The sequence below is a fragment of the Garra rufa genome, chromosome 3 (assembly GCF_049309525.1).
Source record: "Garra rufa chromosome 3, GarRuf1.0, whole genome shotgun sequence".
In the NCBI taxonomy this organism is placed as follows: Eukaryota; Metazoa; Chordata; class Actinopteri; order Cypriniformes; family Cyprinidae; genus Garra; species Garra rufa.
The window spans coordinates 6,861,867-6,882,886 of NC_133363.1; the positions used below are offsets into that span (position 1 = coordinate 6,861,867).

Here is a 21,020-nt window from a genome sequence, read left to right on the forward strand (position 1 = left end):
AAGTGCAGTAACTACGCGAACACTGAAACTGAGAAAAATTCCTTTAAAGTTTTTACAACAGCTAGTCAAACATGTTGACATTCTCGTTTCTCTGAACGTTTCTCTGAAACGGGACAAAATTGAACCAGGAGACTTTGCCACAAAACAAAACAGTTGTCACAAAGTCCATTTTAAGCCTTAACTCAATTTTGACCAAATGTGTAGTTACTGCGCTTTGCCTTTGGAGGGCAGAATTGTTCATTGGAGTTTTCCCTCTTTCCCTCGCTTTCCTTTGCTTTAAAATAGCTTGTAAAAGCACCTTGCACATTTTACTTTTTTTACTTTAAAATTAGCAGCAATTCGCAGTCGATTCAATTCAAGCGACAACAAAATACAACGTCAAACTCATAGAACTTTTATTAACAAAACAAATAAAAATACACCGTGCTATATACCTAATCTAAATGAACAAATTATATAGGCTACGCAACGTTTAAATATACAAACTGAAAATCAGCAAACACTGTGAAACCAAATACATAAGAAAAAGAAAGTTTATTAGCAAAACGATTAAGAAAGCTTGGAGGCATAAAATAAAATAAAATACACAAAGTTTAAATAAAGGAAAAAGTGACTTGCCGCCACCTACTGGCAGATTTAGTTTTATTTTTGAAGTATTTTTTTCTGTTATTTCAATCATTCAATATTTTTGTTTTCAAAATGTTATATTTAAAACATTAATCTCAACATGAATTTATGAAATTGATTGCACTCATGCCACCTTTGAGCTTCATTAAACATGAAAATACACCAACAAGCCACTTTTGTGTTCTTCTGTGCCACCTCTGTAGTACAAATTAATTTTGTTAATACTGATTTCCTTTGATTGGTAACTTTTTTTTATTCTGCTTGTTCTTATTCTGTTGTTTTAATTAGAAATTTTAAAAAGCTTGAAAAATATAAAAAAAAAAAGTTAAAAATTCGACATAAAAGATGACATACTTTTAAAAAAGTTGCCAAAAATACCATTACAAAGGTAAAAAAAAAAATCCCTTGTAAATCACTTTAAGGAGTCAAATATTACATTTTTGATCAGATTTTTAAATTATTAATTAGAAGGTGCTGCTGAAATTTTGACTGCGCTCCTAATTTCTTTAAAGGGGTCATCGGATGCAAAACTCACTTTTACATGTTGTTTGAACTTTAATGTCTGTTGGCAGTTTGTGTGCACAACCACCCTACAATGATAAAAATCCACCCAGAGGTATTTTTTAATCTTTAAAAGTAACATGCCCTTTTTAAAGGGGTCATCAGATGCCCATTTTCCACAAGTTCATATGATTCTTTAGGGTCTTAAGAAAAGTCTATAATATACTTTGGTTAAAAATTCTCAAAGTAGTGTAAAAAACTTTCTTTTACCTTGTTTAAAATCAGCTCTGCAAAAACTCAACTCATTTTAAGACATGGCCCCAAACGAGCTCTGCTCGCCCCACCCCTCTCTGGGATTATGAGACGTAATGTTTACTTTAGCCGCGTTTAGCAGCGAAACTTGCCAACAAGCACATTAATTAAGAAAGGCCGTTTACAAAGATGCATAAAAAAACTTTATACTCACTTCTGCTGTGGGTGAAGCTGTATCAGGAACGATTCACATGAACATAGAGACATATGTAAATCGGGATCGGCACTTTCCTTTTAAAAACGAAAAGTAAAGTTTTCCTCTGCGTCTTCAGTAAATGACGACTGCTGTGTTCATTATTACATCCAACAACAGAACACCTCAATCACTCAATTGGAAACATTCTCGGTGAGGGTGGGTTCAAAGTAAGGCGCTCATGTCAATCAACAGGTCATTCTCAGCTTTTTGACGTGTGACGGCACACAGACAAAGGCCACTCCCACGATAGTTGAATGACATGAGCACCTTACCTTAGACCCGCCCTCACTGAGCTGAAACAGTCCGACTCTGATCGCCATTGTGTGACTCAGGTGCAGACAAGAATGTCTCTGATTTAGCGACTGAGGTGTTCTGTTGTTAGATGTAATAATGAACATGGCAGTTGTCATTTACTCCCGATATCTGAGCCGCTGAAGATGCAGAGGATATCGTTACTTTCGCTTTTGAAAGGAAAGCGCCGATTCCGATCTACATATGCGTCTATGTTCGTGCAAATCATTTCTGATGCAGCTTCACCCACAGCAGAAGTGGTATAAGGTTTTTTTTATGCATATTTGCAAACGGCCTTTCTTAATAATGTGGTTGTTGGCAATTTTCGTCACCAAATGCGGCTAAAGTAAACATTACGGCTCATAATCCCACAGCAGAGAGGGGCGGGGCGGGGCGAGTAGAGCTCATTTGTATTTAAAGGGACCACGCTATAAAAGGAGCTGATATTTCGCAGAGCTGATTTTGACAAGGTAAAAGGGTGTTTTTTTACACTACTATTGAGAATTTTTAACCAAAGTATGTTATAGACTTTTCATTAAGACCCTAAAGAATCATATGAACTTGTGGAAAATGGGCATCCGATGACCCCTTTAAGACTGGATGATGATGAGATCAGATCTCTGGGTGGAGCACTGGATGTTGTCAGACATAAATCTCACTGGATTACTACAATTAATGGCAAAACAAATGTTTGGAAATGTAAACTGATATTTCCTACTGACATACTAGAGAAAAAGATAGAAATAAGTGTTTTGAAACCATTTTTTGGCTGGTGAAAATACTAGTGTTCTAATAATTTTGGCCACCATATAAAAGACAAAGCATTTCTCTATCAGCTACAACTAACTCACTCTATCAGCAACATTAAAACCTGGCTGCAAAAAATCTTTGCTTAAGAGTTGACCTCATCATTCAGGCACTGCAGCAGAAGCCAAACACAGATGAGAGAAATGAAGCACAGTGTCATGACATCAGCGCGCTGGTTCATCCACATGGATGGACTAATGATAAGGGTCAACGATGTCATGCTCATATTTTGTGTTGAAATCTATTCATTAAAAAATAAAAAAATAAAGCAATTCATGCAGACATTTACAGGAATATAGCTCTTCTATGATGAACTTGTTTTCAAATTCTAAATTAAAATTAATTTTGAAATCATGGGACATATAGTCAAAATGTTTTAGGATTATAATGAAAGATAGTCTTAATAAGAAGTTATAAAGGATGGAAACACATGATAGAAGCAGTTTAGCATAATCTTTATTCATTTTTATTATTTAGGGTCAAAGTATTCTAGTGAAAAAGTAATAGATTTAAAATGCATTTCTTTTATACTAAGCATAGTTCAAGTCTATTAACATTTACTGACATATTGTAATTAAAGTTTATTTGGGGTACTACTTGTGCACAATGCCCATTTCTTAATTTTAAGCCTAAAATATGTTTTAATGTCACTATTGATGAGGACTGTGTGATCTTTAAATAATATCAGTCTTTAAATGCAAAATATTTAAAATGTACCTAAAGTATACTTGCAATAGCTCCACTTTAGCACTTCAAATCTACTTAAGTATGTGTTTAGTTGACCTTCAGCACTACTTCTGCACAATTAAAGTGCATTAAGTGCAAAATTAGCTGTTCCAATTTAGCAGACTTTAAATATACCAGTTTAGTATACTGAGAGTACAATTGCAGGGTATTTTTATTAAGTACATATGTAAATATATTTGTAGTATACTTAGCATGAAATAAATGTAATTAATAAATAATATAAATAATAAATAATAAATGTATTAATAATTTGATTTACTTTTATTTTTTCTATTTTTATTTTTCATTTTAGTTTGAGTTTTAGTAATTGTAATTTTTAAGTGCTTCTCTTAAAAATATACTATTTAGCTTTATTTTATTTTTTTACTTCAGCTTTAGTTGTTTGGGTAATTCGATTTAAACTCATTTTATTTTAGTTTGTTGCCAGAGCAACATTTTTAATTTTAGGTTAAAGTTTTTATACAGTGCCAATCAACAGTTTGGGATCAGTACAATTTTTTAATGCTTTTAATAAGATTCTTATGCTCACCAAGGGAATTTATTTTATCAAAAATGCAGAAAAAACTGTAATATTGCAAAATATTATTGCAATTTAAAATAACAGTTTTATATTTTAATATACTTTAAGATATAATTTATTCCTGTGATGTAAAGCTGAATTTTCAGCATCATTACTCCAGTCTTCAGTGTCACCTGAAACTTTAGAAATAATTCTAATATGCTGATTTAGTATCAATGCTGGAAACAGTTGTGCTTCTTAATAATTTTTTGGAACCTGTGATAAACAGAAAGTTCAAAAGAACTGCATTTATTTGAAATTTTTAAATAAAATTTTTTTTGCAACAACATACAAAATCATTCAAAAGTTTGAAATCAGAAAGATATTTTTTTAATGTTTTTTTAAAAATAAGACTCTTATGCTCACCAAGGGAATTTATTTAATTTTAAAATGCAGAAAAAACTGTAATATTGCAAAATAATATTGCAATTTAAAATAAAAGTTTTCTATAATACACAGTTGGAAACAGTTATACTGCTTCTTTTTTGGAACCTGTGACGAAAATAAAGTTCAAAAGAACAGCATTTATTTTAAATCTTTAAATAATAATCTTTTGCAACAATATAAAAAAACATTCAAAAGTTAGGGGTTTAAAAGTTTTATTCAGCAAGGATGTGGTAAACTGGTAAAAAAAAGTGATTGCAAAGACTTAAATTGTTAGAAAAGATTTCTATTTTAAATAAATGCTGTTCTTTGCAACTTTTTTCATCAAAGAATCCTGATAAAAGAATCACAGGTTCTGAAAAAACTATTAAGCCCACAGTTTCCAACATTGATAATAAACCAGAATATCAGAAGACTTGCTAAAAATTCAGCTTTGCATCACAGAAATAAATTATAATTTAAAGTATTTTAAAATAGAAAACCATTATTTTAATTTGTAATAATATTTCACAATATAACAGTTTTTTCTATATTTTTGATCAGATAAATGCAGCATTGGTGAGCATAAGAGACTTTATGGCTTGAATGGCAGTGTATAATATTGTTAATTTAAGCATTATTTCAATTGACAGTTTTAATTTTTGTCAACAACTTGGACTGGATTGAAAGGCTCTTTTATTACTGAATCAATCGGACCTCACACACCACACAACCGCTCTCTTTCCATCTATCGTGCCACCTCAAACAGCCCTTTACCTCAGGATCACCCTCGCACACAATTGTTCAGAATGCGTTTTGCATTATTCAGGATGGTTCTGGTGTAGCGGAGCTCGCTGTGCTCTCCAGAGATGGTCAGACCTCATTAGACTCCAGAGACGCAGCCGGAGTTTGGAATGCCAATTAATTAGGTGATTAAGACAAATGAGGACTAACGGAGCGCAGAGAAACCAAACACAAAAGCAAACATACAAATGAAAACACAGACAGCTGTTTCAGCAAAGCTGTTCACGGCGGGCGGTGGGTACGGCGAGTCCCTCCGTACCGAAAATACAAACACGTATGGTCTGTGAGGGATTTTCTTCATTGAAAAATGGAAGGAAGAGAAAACACTGATCGGCTGCTGAATCACTGTGGGTTTGCTAATGAAATCTTAATGCTTGTCTAGATTAGATAAAGCACAATCACTCACTTTAGAAGCCTGCCGGTGCCAGCGCTGGTAGTCAGCCAGCGTGTCAAAGTTAACGTAGTAGGTCTGGGCCTGCGGTCCGGCGGAGCTGAACATCAGACAGTGCTGCCTCCGCTTCACCTCCTCCACCTGAGACAAGAAAGCAGGAATTCACTTGCCAGCGGTTATAATGGAGAGACTACATACCTTGAGAAAACACTTCCATGCCATGAAATCTCTTCAGTCGTAAAGAAATTATGTTTTATTGAGGAAAACGTTTTACGATTTCTCTCCATATAATAGATATGTATGTGCCATCAAGTATGTACTTCCAAAATGCAGTTTCAACGCACCTTCAAATGGCTCTAAACGATCCCAGCCTTATATAGCAAAACGATCAGTTATTTGCTAAACAAACTGACAATTATATACTTTTTAACCTCAAATGCTCATCTTGTCTAGTCTCTGCGATGTGCATGCGTAGTTTGTGCAATCCGGGTCAATACAGTTAGGATATGTCGAAAAACTCCCATCACATTTCGTACTTCAAAATCCTCCTACAATGCTGTTTTAACTTTGTTTGTAAAGGAGTTTGATTTTTTTTTGTATGTTCACTTTGTAAACACTGGGTCTGTACTTCTGCAGCGATGTAGGACAATTTTGAAGTTTGAGAAGAAACCGAGATGGGAGTTTTTTGACATAGCCATAGCAGAGACGAGACGAGACGAGCATTTGGGGTCAAACAGTATATAAATTGTCAATTTGTTTCGAAAATAACTGATCGTTTCACTAGATAAGAACCTTCTTCCTTGGCTGGGATCATTTAGAATCATTTGAAGCTGCGTTTCAACTGCATTTTGGAAGTACAGTCGTGGCCAAAAGTTTTGAGAATGACACAAATATTAGTTTTCACAAAGTTTGCTGCTAAACTGCTTTTAGGTCTTTGTTTCAGTTGTTTTTGTGATGTACTAAAATATAATTACAAGTGCTTCATACGTTTCAAAGGCTTTTATCGACAATTACATGACATTTATGCAAAGAGTCAGTATTTGCAGTGTTGGCCCTTCTTTTTCAGGACCTCTGCAATTCGACTGGGCATGCTCTCAATCAACTTCTGGGCCAAATCCTGACTGATAGCAACCCATTCTTTCATAACCACTTCTTGGAGTTTGTCAGAATTAGTGGGTTTTTGTTTGTCCACCCGCCTCTTGAGGATTGACCACAAGTTCTCAATGGGAGTTTCCAGGCCATGGACCCAAAATGTCAACGTTTTGGTCCCCGAGCCACTTAGTTATCACTTTTGCCTTATGGCACGGTGCTCCATCGTGCTGGAAAATGCATTGTTCTTCACCAAACCGTTGTTGGATTGTTGGAAGAAGTTGCTGTTGGAGGGTGTTTTGGTACCATTCTTTATTCATGGCTGTGTTTTTGGGCAAAATTGTGAGTGAGCCCACTCCCTTGGATGAGAAGCAACCCCACACATGAATGGTCTCAGGATTCTTTACTGTTGGCATGACACAGCACTGATGGTAGCGCTCACCTTTTCTTCTCCGGACAAGCCTTTTTCCAGATGCCCCAAACAATCGGAAAGAGGCTTCATCGGAGAATATGACTTTGCCCCAGTCCTCAGCAGTCCATTCGTCATACTTTTTGCAGAAGATCAATCTGTCCCTGATGTTTTTTTTTTGGAGAGAAGTGGCTTCTTTGCTGCCCTTCTTGACACCAGGCCATCTTCCAAAAGTCTTGGCCTCACTGTGTGTTCAGATGCGCTCACACCTGCCTGCTGCCATTCCTGAGCAAGCTCTGCACTGGTGGCACTCCGATCCCGCAGCTGAATCCTCTTTAGGAGACCATCCTGGCGCTTGCTGGACTTTCTTGGACGCCCTGAAGCCTTCTTAACAATGCAGTGGAAAGTTTTTTTCGGGATTAAGTTAATTTTCATGGCAAAGAAGGACTATGCAATTCATCTGATCACTCTTCATAACATTCTGGAGTATATGCAAATTGCTATTATAAAAATTTAAGCAGCAACTTTACCAATTTCCAATATTTATGTAATTCTCAAAACTTTTGGCCACGACTGTACATACTTGCGAGCATCATAGAAGTCCATTATATGGAGAGAAATCCTGAAATGTTTGCCTTAAAAAACTTTATCATTAAGGAATAATTGACTTCGGTCCGTTGAATTCTTAGAAAATAATTATTGCTGTAGAATTCAACGGACCAAAGTCAATTATTCCGCTTATACTACGGTTACCACACCTCAAGACATTAATCAGATAATATATTTCAAGACATTCGTCCATTTTTTGTCCTTAAAACGCTATTGTAAGTCGGATTCATTTCTTACGCAGCTCATCCAAAGCCTTTGTTGCTAATTCCAAAATGTCATTTTAGACCTAGCAACGACATTTGAGCGTTTGATAGCAAACTAGTGCAGTTAATAATGAAGTTTAGACAGACCGACAGACAAGCAGACAGACAGAAAGAGAGATATTAAGTTTGTGAATTACCCCTCTCAAGTCTGTGCATCTCTCAAAAGTGATTGGCAGCATCGTCTCTACTAATAGTGAAACTTTAAGTTCATTTTCTTCAAGACCACACAGTTGTTACCTCGCATGTGAGAACTGTCATGTAGTTGTTAATCGTCAGATCAGCGCTAACAACATTAATGAGTATGCTAACTGTGTGTGGGTCTGTGAGGGAGAGAGAGTGGGAGAAATAGAGTATGTGCTTTCCGTACATAATAAAACATAATTTTACGGCAAAAACATGGAAATAGCCTGTTGTTTTTATCCTGTTGTTTACTGTATTTATTTGTTCAGCCAGTGTTGTTGTGTGTTTTGATTATTTTGCTGTTTTGGGCTGTGAGGACCTTTGAAATAACTGAAATCGTGTGGCTGAGTGATATAGACATGTGATGCGGTCAAGAGCTGCCTGCCGTGAGTTTCCCTGATAATAATGCACACCATTAGAACGTTCATCAGCCAATCAGATTTAAGCATTCAACAGCCCCGCAGCATAATCCATAATAACGGTTTATCCAGTGCAAAAGTTGTTTCCTGTTGTCGTCTCACATCAAAATCCATCCACATTAGGGATGTGCCACGTACTCGATTAATCGATTACTCAAACCCATCAGCGACGATCGAGCATGAAAATGACGATCGATTGGCTCTAAAAATGCATTTTTTAAAATTAAACTACTTTCATTCTTTCTGATTGGTTTTGCTGGTATTTGGGCGGTAGTCTGATATTTGATTGTTACGGCTGTGAGAAGTTGCGGTCTAGAGACAAGACCGGAGCACAGAGTGAAAACGGCTTCTAAAGCACGCAACGATGTCTGACCTGGCTTCAGTTGCCATTGTTTTAAAGTAACCGGAGAAGTGCGTCAACTACTTTATGATTGGCACGTAGTTCAAGCTCACATGCATTTTGTGTAGCTAAATACAATTTGTAATATAACATTTACATATTTATGTATCTAGGCTATGTGATTAACTTTATATACAATGCGTCATGTATAAAAAAGCGCTTCAGCTTCACCTCATGCTGTTATTTCTTTTAAATGTTTACTGTATACTGTGACGCAAACACCCTGCCCCTTGCTTAAACTCCACCCCTGATTAATCGAGTACTCGTTTCTCAAACCTGTGAATTACTCAAAATGAAATATGATCAGAAATGCCCATCCCTAATCCACATATTTGTTTAAAACTGTAAAATGTAATTTATTCCTGTGATTTCAAAGCTGAATTTTTTTGCGTCATTGCTCCAGTCACATGATTCTTCAGAAACCATTCTAATATTCTGATTTGCTGCTCAAAATGCCTTTACTATTATTATGTTGAAAACAGCGTGGAATTTTTTTCAGGTGTCTTTGATGAATAGAAAGTTCAGAAGAACAGCATTTGTCTAAAACAGAAATCTTTTATAACATTATAAATGTATTTATCATCACTTTTGATCAATTTAAAGCATCCTTGCTAAATAAAAGTATTTCTTTCTATTAATCAAAAAATCCTGAAATGTACTCAACTGTTTTAATATTGATAATAATAATAATAATATTAAAAATGTTTCTTGAACAACAAATCAGCATATTAGAATGATTTCTGAAGGATCATGTGACACTGAAGACTGGAGTAATGACGCTTAAAATGTAGGTTTAAACAAAAGAATAAATTACATTTTAAAATATATTCAAATAGAAAACAGTTATTTTAAATAGTAAAAATATGTCACAATATTACTGCTTTTGCTGTATTTTGGATGAATTAAAAACATCTTAAAAACAATAAAAAATCGTATAAATAGTCAAAACAAAAATAATTGTTATTACAGTGCCATTCAAAAGTTTGGCTCAGTACGATTTTTGATTGCTAAATGCATTTATTTGATCAAAAATACAAAAAAGTAATATTGTAATATACTATTACAATTTAAAATAGTGGTTTTCTATTTTAATATACTTAAAAATATAATTTATTCCTGTGATGCAAAACTGAATTTTCAGCAGTCTTTACTTAGTATTCAGTGTCACGTAACTCTTCAGAAATCATTCTAATATGCTGATTTATTATACATTTTTGGAACCTAAGATTACTTTTTTAGAATTCTTTGATGAATAAAATGTTACAATATACTATATTTCAAAAACTCAATTAAAATCTTACCGATCTTAAAACACTACTTTAAAATGTTTTAAACTTAAGAATTTCTACATGCTTTTTTAAAAAACAAAACAAAAACACATGTCTGCCTGTAAACCCTCTGGGCCGCTCAACTGCTAGACGTCCACTTGAAGTGTATTACTGTAAATTGAAGCCGAAATGATTCTGAACTGAAAGTATTGTGTGTGGTAAATCAACAGCATGCCACACATACCGTCCACAGACATTTGGTTGAAAACAACCCAGAATGTTCCTTTAACACAAGCTGGAGAGAAAGGACTGATTGTCATGCGTCTCCCTTTCTTCCCTCCTCATCCTCATTCATTCACAGCTGTGTTGATGCATCTGCTCTCTGTTATCTGTTCCTGGAGCCCGGGGTGTGTGTATGTGAGTGTGTGGGTGTCTGTGGACCCCTACCTTCCCGCCAACCAGGGGTAGGATGTGCATCTTGCCCGTCAGGCTGTCCTTGACAGAGGCCACGATGAGACTCGTCCCGCAGAGGATGACCTGCCTCTCGGCCCATTTATGGAGCTGCGTCTTTCCCTTCCTGACGCTGAACACGCCCTTCAAAAGAGTCCGCTCCTGCTGGTCTGCGTTCACCGGTTTCTCTGGGAAAACACACAAGAATATATATCAGAGTTCTGATTTCATTTATCAAACTAAACAGGTATATTTTCCCACACGGAAGTAGATCCTACAATGCAAAGGTGCTTCAACATGGTTGTTTACAGCATGGTGTGTGAATTTAGGGAGTTTTTATGTAGAGGTCAATGGGTCAAAAGTGTCCTTTATTTAAAAAAAACACATATGCCAAGTTATTAACAAATGTACTCTTCGTACTCATGTTGGTTTCATAAAGTTCTGGAAAACTTTTATACCAAAGTTTAATGAAAAGCTTTCAATTTAATGACTCAAGTCAAGTCAGGTCATATATAATAACTTTTTACAATGATTAAATTAATTTGTATATATTTGTGCATATATATATACACAAACAGTCAAGCCCAACATTATTCATACCCCTGGCAAATTCTGACTTAAAGTTACTTTTATTCAACCAGCAAGTTTTTTTTGACTGGAAATGACACAGGCTTCTCCCAAAAGACAATAAGACGATGTACAAGAGGCATCATTGTGGAAAAAATACTTCTCAGCTTTTATTTACATTTGAACAAAAAGTAGCATGTCAAAAATTATTCATACCCTTTGCAAACTGTCACAGTCTATGGGAAAATCCAAAGTTCTATACCATTCCAAATAGTCCACGCTGTTCTAAAGCATCCTAATTACCCTGATTCATTGGGAACAGCTGTTTTAATCAACTCAACAGGTGAAAAACAGAAGCTCTCTGCTGTTGGTTTGTGGACAGTCATGGCTAAGACAAAGGAGCTCACTGAGGACCTGTGGCTGCGCATTGTGGCTGCTCACAAGTCAGGAAAGACCATATCTAAATGTTTTGAAGTTCCAGTAGTTACAGTGCAAAGTATTATTAAAAAATACAAGACGTTCCGCAATGAAAAATCTCAGAGGACGTGGTCAGAAGCCAAAAGTGACACCTGTGCTGGCCAGGAGGATAGTGAGAGAGGTAAAAAAGAATCCAAGGATCACCACCAAGCCCATCCTGATGAATCTGGGCTCTGCTGGTGGCAACTTCTCAAGGCAGACAGTCCAACAGACACTGCACACCGCTGGGTTCCACGGACGCAGACCAAGGAGGACGCCACTTCTCCAGATAAGGCACAAAAAAGTCTGCTTGGCCTTTGCAAATGCTCATCTGGACAAAGAAGGCTTCTGGTCTTCTGTTTTATGGTCAGATGAAACAATATTGAATTGTTTGGCCACAATGATGTAGCCTTCATTTGGCGTAAAAAAGGAGAAGCCTTCAACCCTAAGAACACCATCCCCACTGTCAAACATGGTGGTGGGAACCTAATGTTTTGGGGGTGTTTTTCAGCCAGTGGACCAGGAAACCTCATCACAGTAAACAGCATGAAAAAGGAGCAATACATCAAAATTCTCAACAACAACATCAGGCAGTCTGCAGAGAAACTTGGCCTTGGGCACCAGTGGACATTTCAGCACGACAACGACCCAAAACACACAGCAAAAGTGGTGAAGAAATGGTCAGCAGAAAAAAACATTAACATTTTGCAGTGGCCCAGCCAGAGTCCTGACTTAAATCCAATTGAGAATCTGTGGAGGGAGCTAAAGATCAGGGTGATGGCAAGGACCCTCCAACCTGAAAGAGTTGAAGCTCATCACTAAAGATGAATGGGCAAAAATACCTGTAGAAACATGCAAAAAGCTGGTCAGCAATTATAGGAAGTGTTTGATTGCTGTAATAGCCAATAAAGGCTTTTCTATTTCCACAATGATGCCTCTTGTACATTGTCCTATTATCTTCTGGGAGACGTCTGTGTCATTTCTAATAAATTCACTAAAATAACACACACTGGCTCTGAAGGGTCTGAAGTAATTTGCATACTAGTGTATAAAGTGGACAGAGCTTCCCAAGGAGCAACTGTCTGTACATCTCACACAGATTGATGTGCTAATGAAGTCCATATGTAGTGTGAAGTGTGAGCTCACGGTGGGACGTGGAAAACGGGTGAATAGGGCTGCCAGTAAACCATGTCACATGTATTGGTCAGCTCATACTCATCCACACACAAACACACACTCCATGAGCAGCAGCAAGTGTGGAGTAGAAACAGAAAGCAATGTCTTACATCAGATCCGGCTCAATCATTAACCAATAAAACTCATAATTGTAGAGCAGCTCAACGATAGGAGAACTTTTTAGACTAGAGCATTACAAACAAGATACATTATGCAATAGTTAATTGTTGTTAACTAAACATAATGCATTAATGAATTAATGGTGAAGTATGCAATATTCTGGATGTTAAAATATTCTAGCCTGAGATGTAAGTCAAGCATGCGTAGGTTGACCTTGTGAAGAGTGTAAATGCTGTGAAAATGTGAGTTTGGGTGGGAAAGCATGCAATAAACCACTTAGAGGAGGAACTATACATGTTTCATGCATACTGTGCACACTGTGCATTGTGCACTTCCTTATGTATTTTGTGAAAATAGTGTGTGACATGGTATTGTACACGCTTTAACACTTCAAAAATAATATTGGACCTCATTACGCAATCATCTCAGAAATAAATAATTAGATTTCTTTGTATAAAAAAAAAAACAGTCTTAACTTTTGGAGGGTCTATATATGTGAATCTGCTACATGCAGTTGCAATCTAAACTATTCATCCCCTGGAGACTGCAGTACCTTACAAATACAAGCTTCATAAAAATTGCATTTACAACAGTTTACTGGCATAATAAAAGCGATAACGTCAATATATAATGTAATGTTTTTGGAGTTATAGGATTTTTTTCATAATACAATGTCACAATTAGTCAACCCCTATTCAACATTGCTGTTTAAAAATAATTTATTTTTATGTAAGGGAACAAAATGTTAGGATAGGACAATATTTGGCCGAGATACAACTATTTGAAAATCTGGAATCTGCTAAAGGAAATCGCCTTTAAAGTTGTATAAATGAAGTACTTAGCAATGCATATTACAAATAAAAAATTACATTTTGTTATATTTGACAAAATAGCTTCATGGGACATGATCTTTACTTAATATCCTAATATTTTTGGCAAAAAAAAAAAACATAATTTTGAGCCATACATTGTAGTCCAGGGTAACATATAGTTCATTTGTAATTAAAGTTAATTTTATTACTTCTTACCTTTATGTGTTATTATTTTATACATTTATTTTATCTTTTTAACTTTTATTTACTTACTCATTCATTTATTGTTTAAATTTATTTTATTTATTTTTAAATGTATTTATTTATTTTTTAACATTTATTTACGATTTTAACTAAATTCGTTTATTTAGTGAAAAAAAAAACACATTGTGACTGTATTTTTCATCTTGCTTTAAACATTTTAAATTATAATCTGCCTTTTGTATCAGAATTGCATTATTGCTACATCCCTATAAAAATGTTTTAGTTAAACATATGCATGTGCATTTTAAAATGAAATCTTTTCTTGTTAATTTAGTGAAAATATGGATGTACAGAATGTTCGGCAACCGAAATTATTCAGCCGAAATATCAAAAAAAGAACTTTTGGTTTTCGAAATAAGTGAAAAGGCCGAATATCAAATAGAGGAAATCATTCATAAATCTGCTGCTGTCAGCAAAAAGTAGTACTGAGGTCTTCTTGCATGCTTCCGTCAAAATAAAAGTCAACATTCATAAATGTTAGTGTTGTAATTTTACTGTTGTTCTGTAAAATAAAAAAGTAACACAAAAATAATGATTGAAACATTCTCCTTTGCTCAGCAAACTGCATTTATTTGTACATTAAAACGCATGCCTGATTCAAGAAGGGGGTTTTAAAAATGGCCAAAGAATATTATTTTACCAACTTATTAATATTAAGTTCAATTGTGGTTTGTTGGTAGGCTATAATGTCTACTAGAATGTTAAAAATGTTCAGGGTTAAATAAATATGATGTTTTGTAATTGATTTTTTTTCTTTAAAAGCAAGACAAAACTGTAAAAAGCAAATATTGGGTATTTAATTTATGCAATGGTTAAAAAAATTTGCAAAATACATGGGGTGAAAAACACAAAAAACCGTGTTCGGTAATCAGCCTTCGGTCCAGTGTGTAATTTAGTTTGGTTTCGGCTTCAGCCAAGAATTTTCATTTGGGTGCATCCATATTAACAAGATTATTGATTATTTTACACTATTTCTGTAAGCATTCTGACTTGCTTTAAACTATTTACATAAGATTATGATTCGAAGCAAATACATAAACAAATATACCAGGGTTCGAGCATTTAAGGCCTTTTTGGCTTCTATGCTGTTAGGGTGTAGGCCAAAATGTAATAATTGACATATGATATGAAGATCTAGTGTTTGAGTGAATATATGAGCATTTTGTTAGCAATTTGAGGCCATTTAAAATAGAAATTATGTGGTTTTTGAAGCCTTTTTGACTGTTATAGCGCCACCTATGGTCCAATTTCAATTAAAACTTTGCATGCTTGTTAAGAGTCATCAATTTACCAATTTTCGTAAGTTTTTGAACTTTTGTTTAGCTTTTATAGGCTTTTGGGTATATATTGCCACGCCCCTTTCCTAAATGACCCTGTTATAGCCAACAAAAGGACAAAATTCAACATTTTTCTGATAATTATTGATCTAGAGAGTCCAGAGAATTGCGTTGCAGTGGTTTGATCGAGATTGAGCGAAAAACCTAGGAGTTAGCAAAAGTAGGTTTTTAACATAATTGCAAATATTTAATGAACGATTTGATTGACAGCATTAGTTTTTGAGGCAAAGCTGTTCAGAATGAGGAGATCCATAATAATGATATTAAGATGTAGTATATATGTGAATATATAGATGTTTTATTGTAATTTTAGTGCTTTTACAATAGAAAAATCATGTTTTTGACACTATTTTAATTGTTATAGCGTCCAATCTCAATTAAACTTTGCATGCTTGTTAAGAGACATCTGCCAGTTTTGAGTTTTTGTTTAGGTTTTATAAGCTTTTGGGTATATGTGGCACCCACCCCTTTTCTAAATAACCCTGTTATAGCTAACCAAAGGACAAAATTCAATTTTTTTTTTTTTTGATAATTATTGATCTAGAGAGTGTGGAGAACTGCGCTGCAGTGGTTTGATCGAGATTGGGTGAAAACATAGGACTAGCTCGAAAAGGAAGGGTTTTAACATAATTGTGAATATTTAATGAACGATTTGATTGACAGCAATGGTTCTTGAGGCAAAGTTGTTCAGCATGAGGAGATCTATCAAATGATATGCATATTGTGTGAATGTGTGAAACACCACGTGATTACAGAGCCATAAAACTCGTGCACCAGCACCAACTAGTGGCCGATTTCTTTCAAAATTCATACTGACCTTTAGGGCAATGAGTCGAACATGCCCACCGAGTTTCGTTCCGATCAGCCTCCATTAACATTAGTTAACTACTATAGATGAACTATAGATCTGCTATTTTCAGAACTTAAGTGACACTACCCAACAGTAAAATACTTACTGACCTACATTAATTTGTTAAAAGACTACTTTTTCCCCTTTTTTGACTAAAACTAGACTAAAACCTTTTTGACTTTTCGTCGACTAAAATTGGACTAAAACTATCACATATAGAAGTGACTAAAATTTTACTAAATTAAACTAATAACCATTTTAGTCCAAAAGACTAAGACTAAGACTAAATCTAAGATGGTTGTCAAAAACAACACTGATTAACATAGAACGTTTTGGCGTTCCTATCCAACCGGGAGTCAAAATTTCAACTTATAATCATTGATATTCAATGTCCAGAGAATATTTCTGTACTGGTTTGGTTCCGATCGGGCAAAAACTGACACATACATGTGCAATGGCACTAAATAAGCACAAAGTCACCAAACCCATTTCCATCCAACATCTAAGAAAAGTACAAGCTTGTCTAGTCAGCAGAGATCTGACCGCACATCTCTGCTCATTCTGCTGCCCAACTACCTCAGTGAGTCATGGGAATCAGTGACACGAGAGCTCATCACACACCAGTGCCAAAGTGCTGACGCCAAAAGAAACACACCACAAAACACACTCCAGACAAACCAGCCAATAGCCTTCAGCTTAGTCCAGCCTGTGAGAGAAGACACTGGAGGATCAACACAAGATCCAGCCCAGAAGAGGAAACTCACAATGGATTCATTCAGGAATAGGGTCACTGCTTGGAGATGGACAGCTAAAATTGCTAACTACAAATACCTCGGTGCTAAGAGAAAAGACAGCTGATTGTGGTTGGGATGAATCCAGATTTTAAAAACAGCTTTGTGGGCACATCATGCTTTCAAATTACTGCAAGGAACAAAAGTGGAGACTGAAATAGAAGCTTACTTCTACTTTCTAGGGTAAAACTGTGTAGTATGTGAAAATATCTGTCACAGCAAATATCACAGAAATATATGTGACTCTGGACCACAAAAGTAAGTTTTAAGTAGCACGGGGATATTTATAGCAATAGCCAACAATACATTGTATGGGTCAAAATGATCGATTTTTCTTTTATGCCAAAAATCATTAGGATTTGAAGTAAAGATCATGTTCCATGAAGATATTTTGTAAATTTTCTATCGTAAATATATTAAAACTTACATATTAAAAATATGATGATAAACTTATATTATTAATAATATGAATAATCAACTTATATTATTAACAACATGCATTGCTAAGAACTTCATTTGGACAACTTTAAAGGCAACTTTCTAAATATTTAGATTTTTTCAAGATTTTCTAAATATTGTCCTAACAAACCATACAAAAATGGAAAGCTTATACATTTAGCTCTTAGATCATGTATAAATCTCAATTTAAAAAAAATTACACTTATGAGTGGTAATTAATTAAGTATTATATAATGCATAATTAAATATTATATAACAATTTTAACTGAATTTATTTAATTGAAATTTAATTTAAAACTGGAAAAAAATAATTAAATAAATTCAAATGGAGCTGATTAAATAAATTTAAAACATTAAAAAACAAAAAATAAAAACGTTTAATATTTATATTTATATTTATATTTATATATATATATATACACATACATACACACACACACTAGTTAGTTTCTGTTTCTATGAAGGCCTGTCTCCACTACTACTTTCTCACAATTACGTCTTTTTGCTCAGAATTATAAACTCACAATTTTAAGTTATAGTCAAAATAGCATGATATAAACTCTCAATTCTGAGAAATAAACATGCAAATCTGAAAAATAATGATTTCCTGCTAATATTTCAAAATGTTGACTTATACAGGCAATTTTTGGTTTAAAACTTACAATTATGAGGGAAAAAAAAAGAGTCAGAATTGCGAGACTTAAACTCACAATTGCAAGAAAAAAGACAGAATTGTGAGATAAAAACAAGTTGCAATTACCTTTTTTATTTTTTAGTCAGTAGTGGAAACAGGCTTCCACATGTTATAACAAAAATTACTAAATTACTAAAACTTACACACACAAACATACAAAATGCATGTTATTTATTTAGTACTGCCCTAAATAAGATATTCCACATAAAAGACGTTTACATATAGTCCACAAAAGATCCACAAAAGAAAATAATAGTTCAGTTTATAATAATTACCCTGTTCAAAAGTTTACATACACTTGATTCTCTGTGTTGAATACTGTGTTGTTACCTAAATGATCCACAACTGTGTTTTTTTGTTTAGTGATAGTTGTTCATGAGTCCCTTGTTTGTCCTGAACAGTTAAACTGCTCGCTGTTCTTCAGGTCACACAATTTCTTTGGTTTTTCAGGATTTTTGTGTATTTTGTGTATCCAACAATGACTGTAAGATCCATCTTTTCACACTGAGGACAACTGAGGGACTCACATGAAACTATTACAGAAGGTTCAAACACTCACTGATGCTCCAGAAGGAAAAGCATTGCATTAAGAGCAGAGGTGAAAACTTTTTGAATTTGAAGATCAGGGTTAATTTAACTTACTTTGTAATCTGGGAAACATGTAAGTATCTTCTGTAGCTTCTGAAAGGCAGTACTAGATAAAAAAAAATATGATATTTAGGCAAAATAAGAAAAATGTACACATCTCTATTCTGTTCTAAAGTTTTCACCCCCAACTCTTAATGCAACATTTTTCCTTCTGGAGCATCGGTGAGTGTTTGAACCTTCTGTAATAGTTGCATATGAGTCCCTCAGTTGTCCTCAGTGTGAAAAGATAGACCTCAAAATCATACAGTCATTGTTGGATACACAAAATACACAAAAATACTGAAAAACCAAAGAATTTGAAGGATTTTTCTGAAGTACAGCAGGCAGTTTAACTGTTCAGGACAAACAAGGGACTCATGAACAACTATCACTAAACAAAAAACCAAAAACAAAGTTGTGGATTATTCAGGTAACAACACACAGTATTACGAATCAAGTGTATACATGTATTATAACTAATAACTAACATGGACTATATGCAAACATCTTTCATGTGAAATATGTGACCCTGGACCACAAAATTTTTTTTTACAAAACTGGGATTTAAACATCATATGAAATCTCAATAAATAAGCTTTCTATTGATGTATAGTTTGTTAGGATAGGACAATATTTGGCCGAGATACATCTATTTGAAAATCTGGAATCTGAGGGTGCAAAAAAATCTAAATACTGAGAAAATCACCTTTAAAGTTCTCCAAATTAAGTTCTTAATGCATAATACTAATCAAAAATTACATTTTGATATATTTATAGTAGGACTTTTACAAAAAATCTTCATGGAACATTATCTTTACTTAATTTCCTAATGAAAAATCAATAATTTTGACCCATGCAATGTATTTTTGGCTTTTGCTACAATTATACCCCAGTGATGGTTTTGTGGTCCAGGGTCACATATTATTTAGGTCAGTACTAAATAAATGTTAGGTTTTTTTTCTTTGTGAAATTACATATTCTACACCAGACCCCGAAGACTATGCGGAGTGTTACTGTTGCTTATGATTGCGTATGATTGCACTCCTGTTATTCAACCAGAGGTGCTAGAAATCACATGACCCATGACATACGAGTGACTGTACAAAGACGAGTGTATCCTAGTGTGCTAAAACACAATGAGCTCAGCTGACTGACATCATAGCGAGTGATCTGGAAAAACACGGACCGAGAGACTGAAACTGTACAAGCCACAAGACCACAGAAACGAAATACACTTTCCTCCTGAATCTCCACTAATAGGACAACATTGTGACTGAGCGATAATGCACTGAGATACATTAGAGGCCAATGCGATACACTTTCGTTGTGGTAAACAAGCCAGCGCTCAATTACATCGAGGAATCCTCCGTAATTGCAGGAGAAGAGCCTGTCTGAGAGCAGATGAAAGCTTTCGGTAGTGGAGGATGTCTAAATGTCCGCCAATCAGGGCCTGAAAGTGAATCTTCAGCTGTAAAGTGACTGTCAGACAGCAAAGATGCGGTTCGCCCACACTAGAAAAGCCCCCGATGAACCAATTCATCCTAGTCTATGGCCTTCATGCTTCCAGCAGATATTACACTTGATGATGCTGTTACTAGTCCTGCCGTGAGAGAAAGACTGACAGAAAGACATGAAACCCTTCATTTCAGCACGGTCCGTTTGCACCACAGTTTTGAGAGGCTCCGCCAAGTGTAAATGCACTGCTCGCTCGACACACATTTGCAAACTTTAGTCCTCCTCAACTGAAAACTTTGAGTTCAGAGAATAAAAGTGGCACATACACAGAAATGTGACCCTGGACCACAAAACCAGTCATAAGGTTAAATTTTACAAAACTGAGATTTATACAACATATGAAAGCTCAGTAAATAAGCTTTCTATTGATGTATAGTTTAGGATCGGACAATATTTGGCCAAGATACATCTATTTGAAAATCTGGAATCTAAGGGCGCAAAAAAATCAAAATACTGAGAAAATCACCTTTAAAGTTGTCCAAATTAAGTTCTTAACAATGCATATTACTAATCAAAAATTACATTTTGATATATTTATAGTAGGACTTTTACAAAAAATCTTAATGTAACATGATCTTTACTTAATTTCCTAATGATTTTTGACATAAAAGAAAAATCAATAATTTTGACCCATGCAATGTATTTTTGGCTATTGCTACAAATATAC

At 34.8% G+C, this 21,020-nt stretch overlaps 1 protein-coding gene across 1 annotated transcript; it reads right to left on the minus strand.

The window, feature by feature from the left end:
* Nucleotides 1-2,819: 2,819 nt before the first annotated feature.
* Nucleotides 2,820-20,378, minus strand: LOC141330867 (PH domain leucine-rich repeat-containing protein phosphatase 2-like). The gene is made up of 5 exons (XM_073835646.1): nucleotides 20,192-20,378; nucleotides 19,930-20,037; nucleotides 10,683-10,873; nucleotides 5,614-5,739; nucleotides 2,820-2,846 (listed from the first exon to the last, which is right to left on the minus strand). Exons 1-5 carry the CDS (start codon nucleotides 20,376-20,378, stop codon nucleotides 2,820-2,822), a joined length of 639 nt encoding a protein of 212 aa, XP_073691747.1.
* Between the last annotated feature and the right edge of the window lie 642 nt (nucleotides 20,379-21,020).

Excerpts from the sequence above, each read along its gene's own strand:
- LOC141330867 (XM_073835646.1), bottom strand. The coding sequence starts at position 20,378 with ATGAATTGGTTCATCGGGGGCTTTTCTAGTGTGGGCGAACCGCATCTT. Across the intron at positions 5,740-10,682 it reads TACCCCTGGTTGGCGGGAAG|GTGGAGGAGGTGAAGCGGAG; the intron begins GTAGGGGTCCAC and ends TTCTTGTCTCAG. Across the intron at positions 2,847-5,613 it reads GGCACCGGCAGGCTTCTAAA|TGCCTGAATGATGAGGTCAA; the intron begins GTGAGTGATTGT and ends CTTCTGCTGCAG.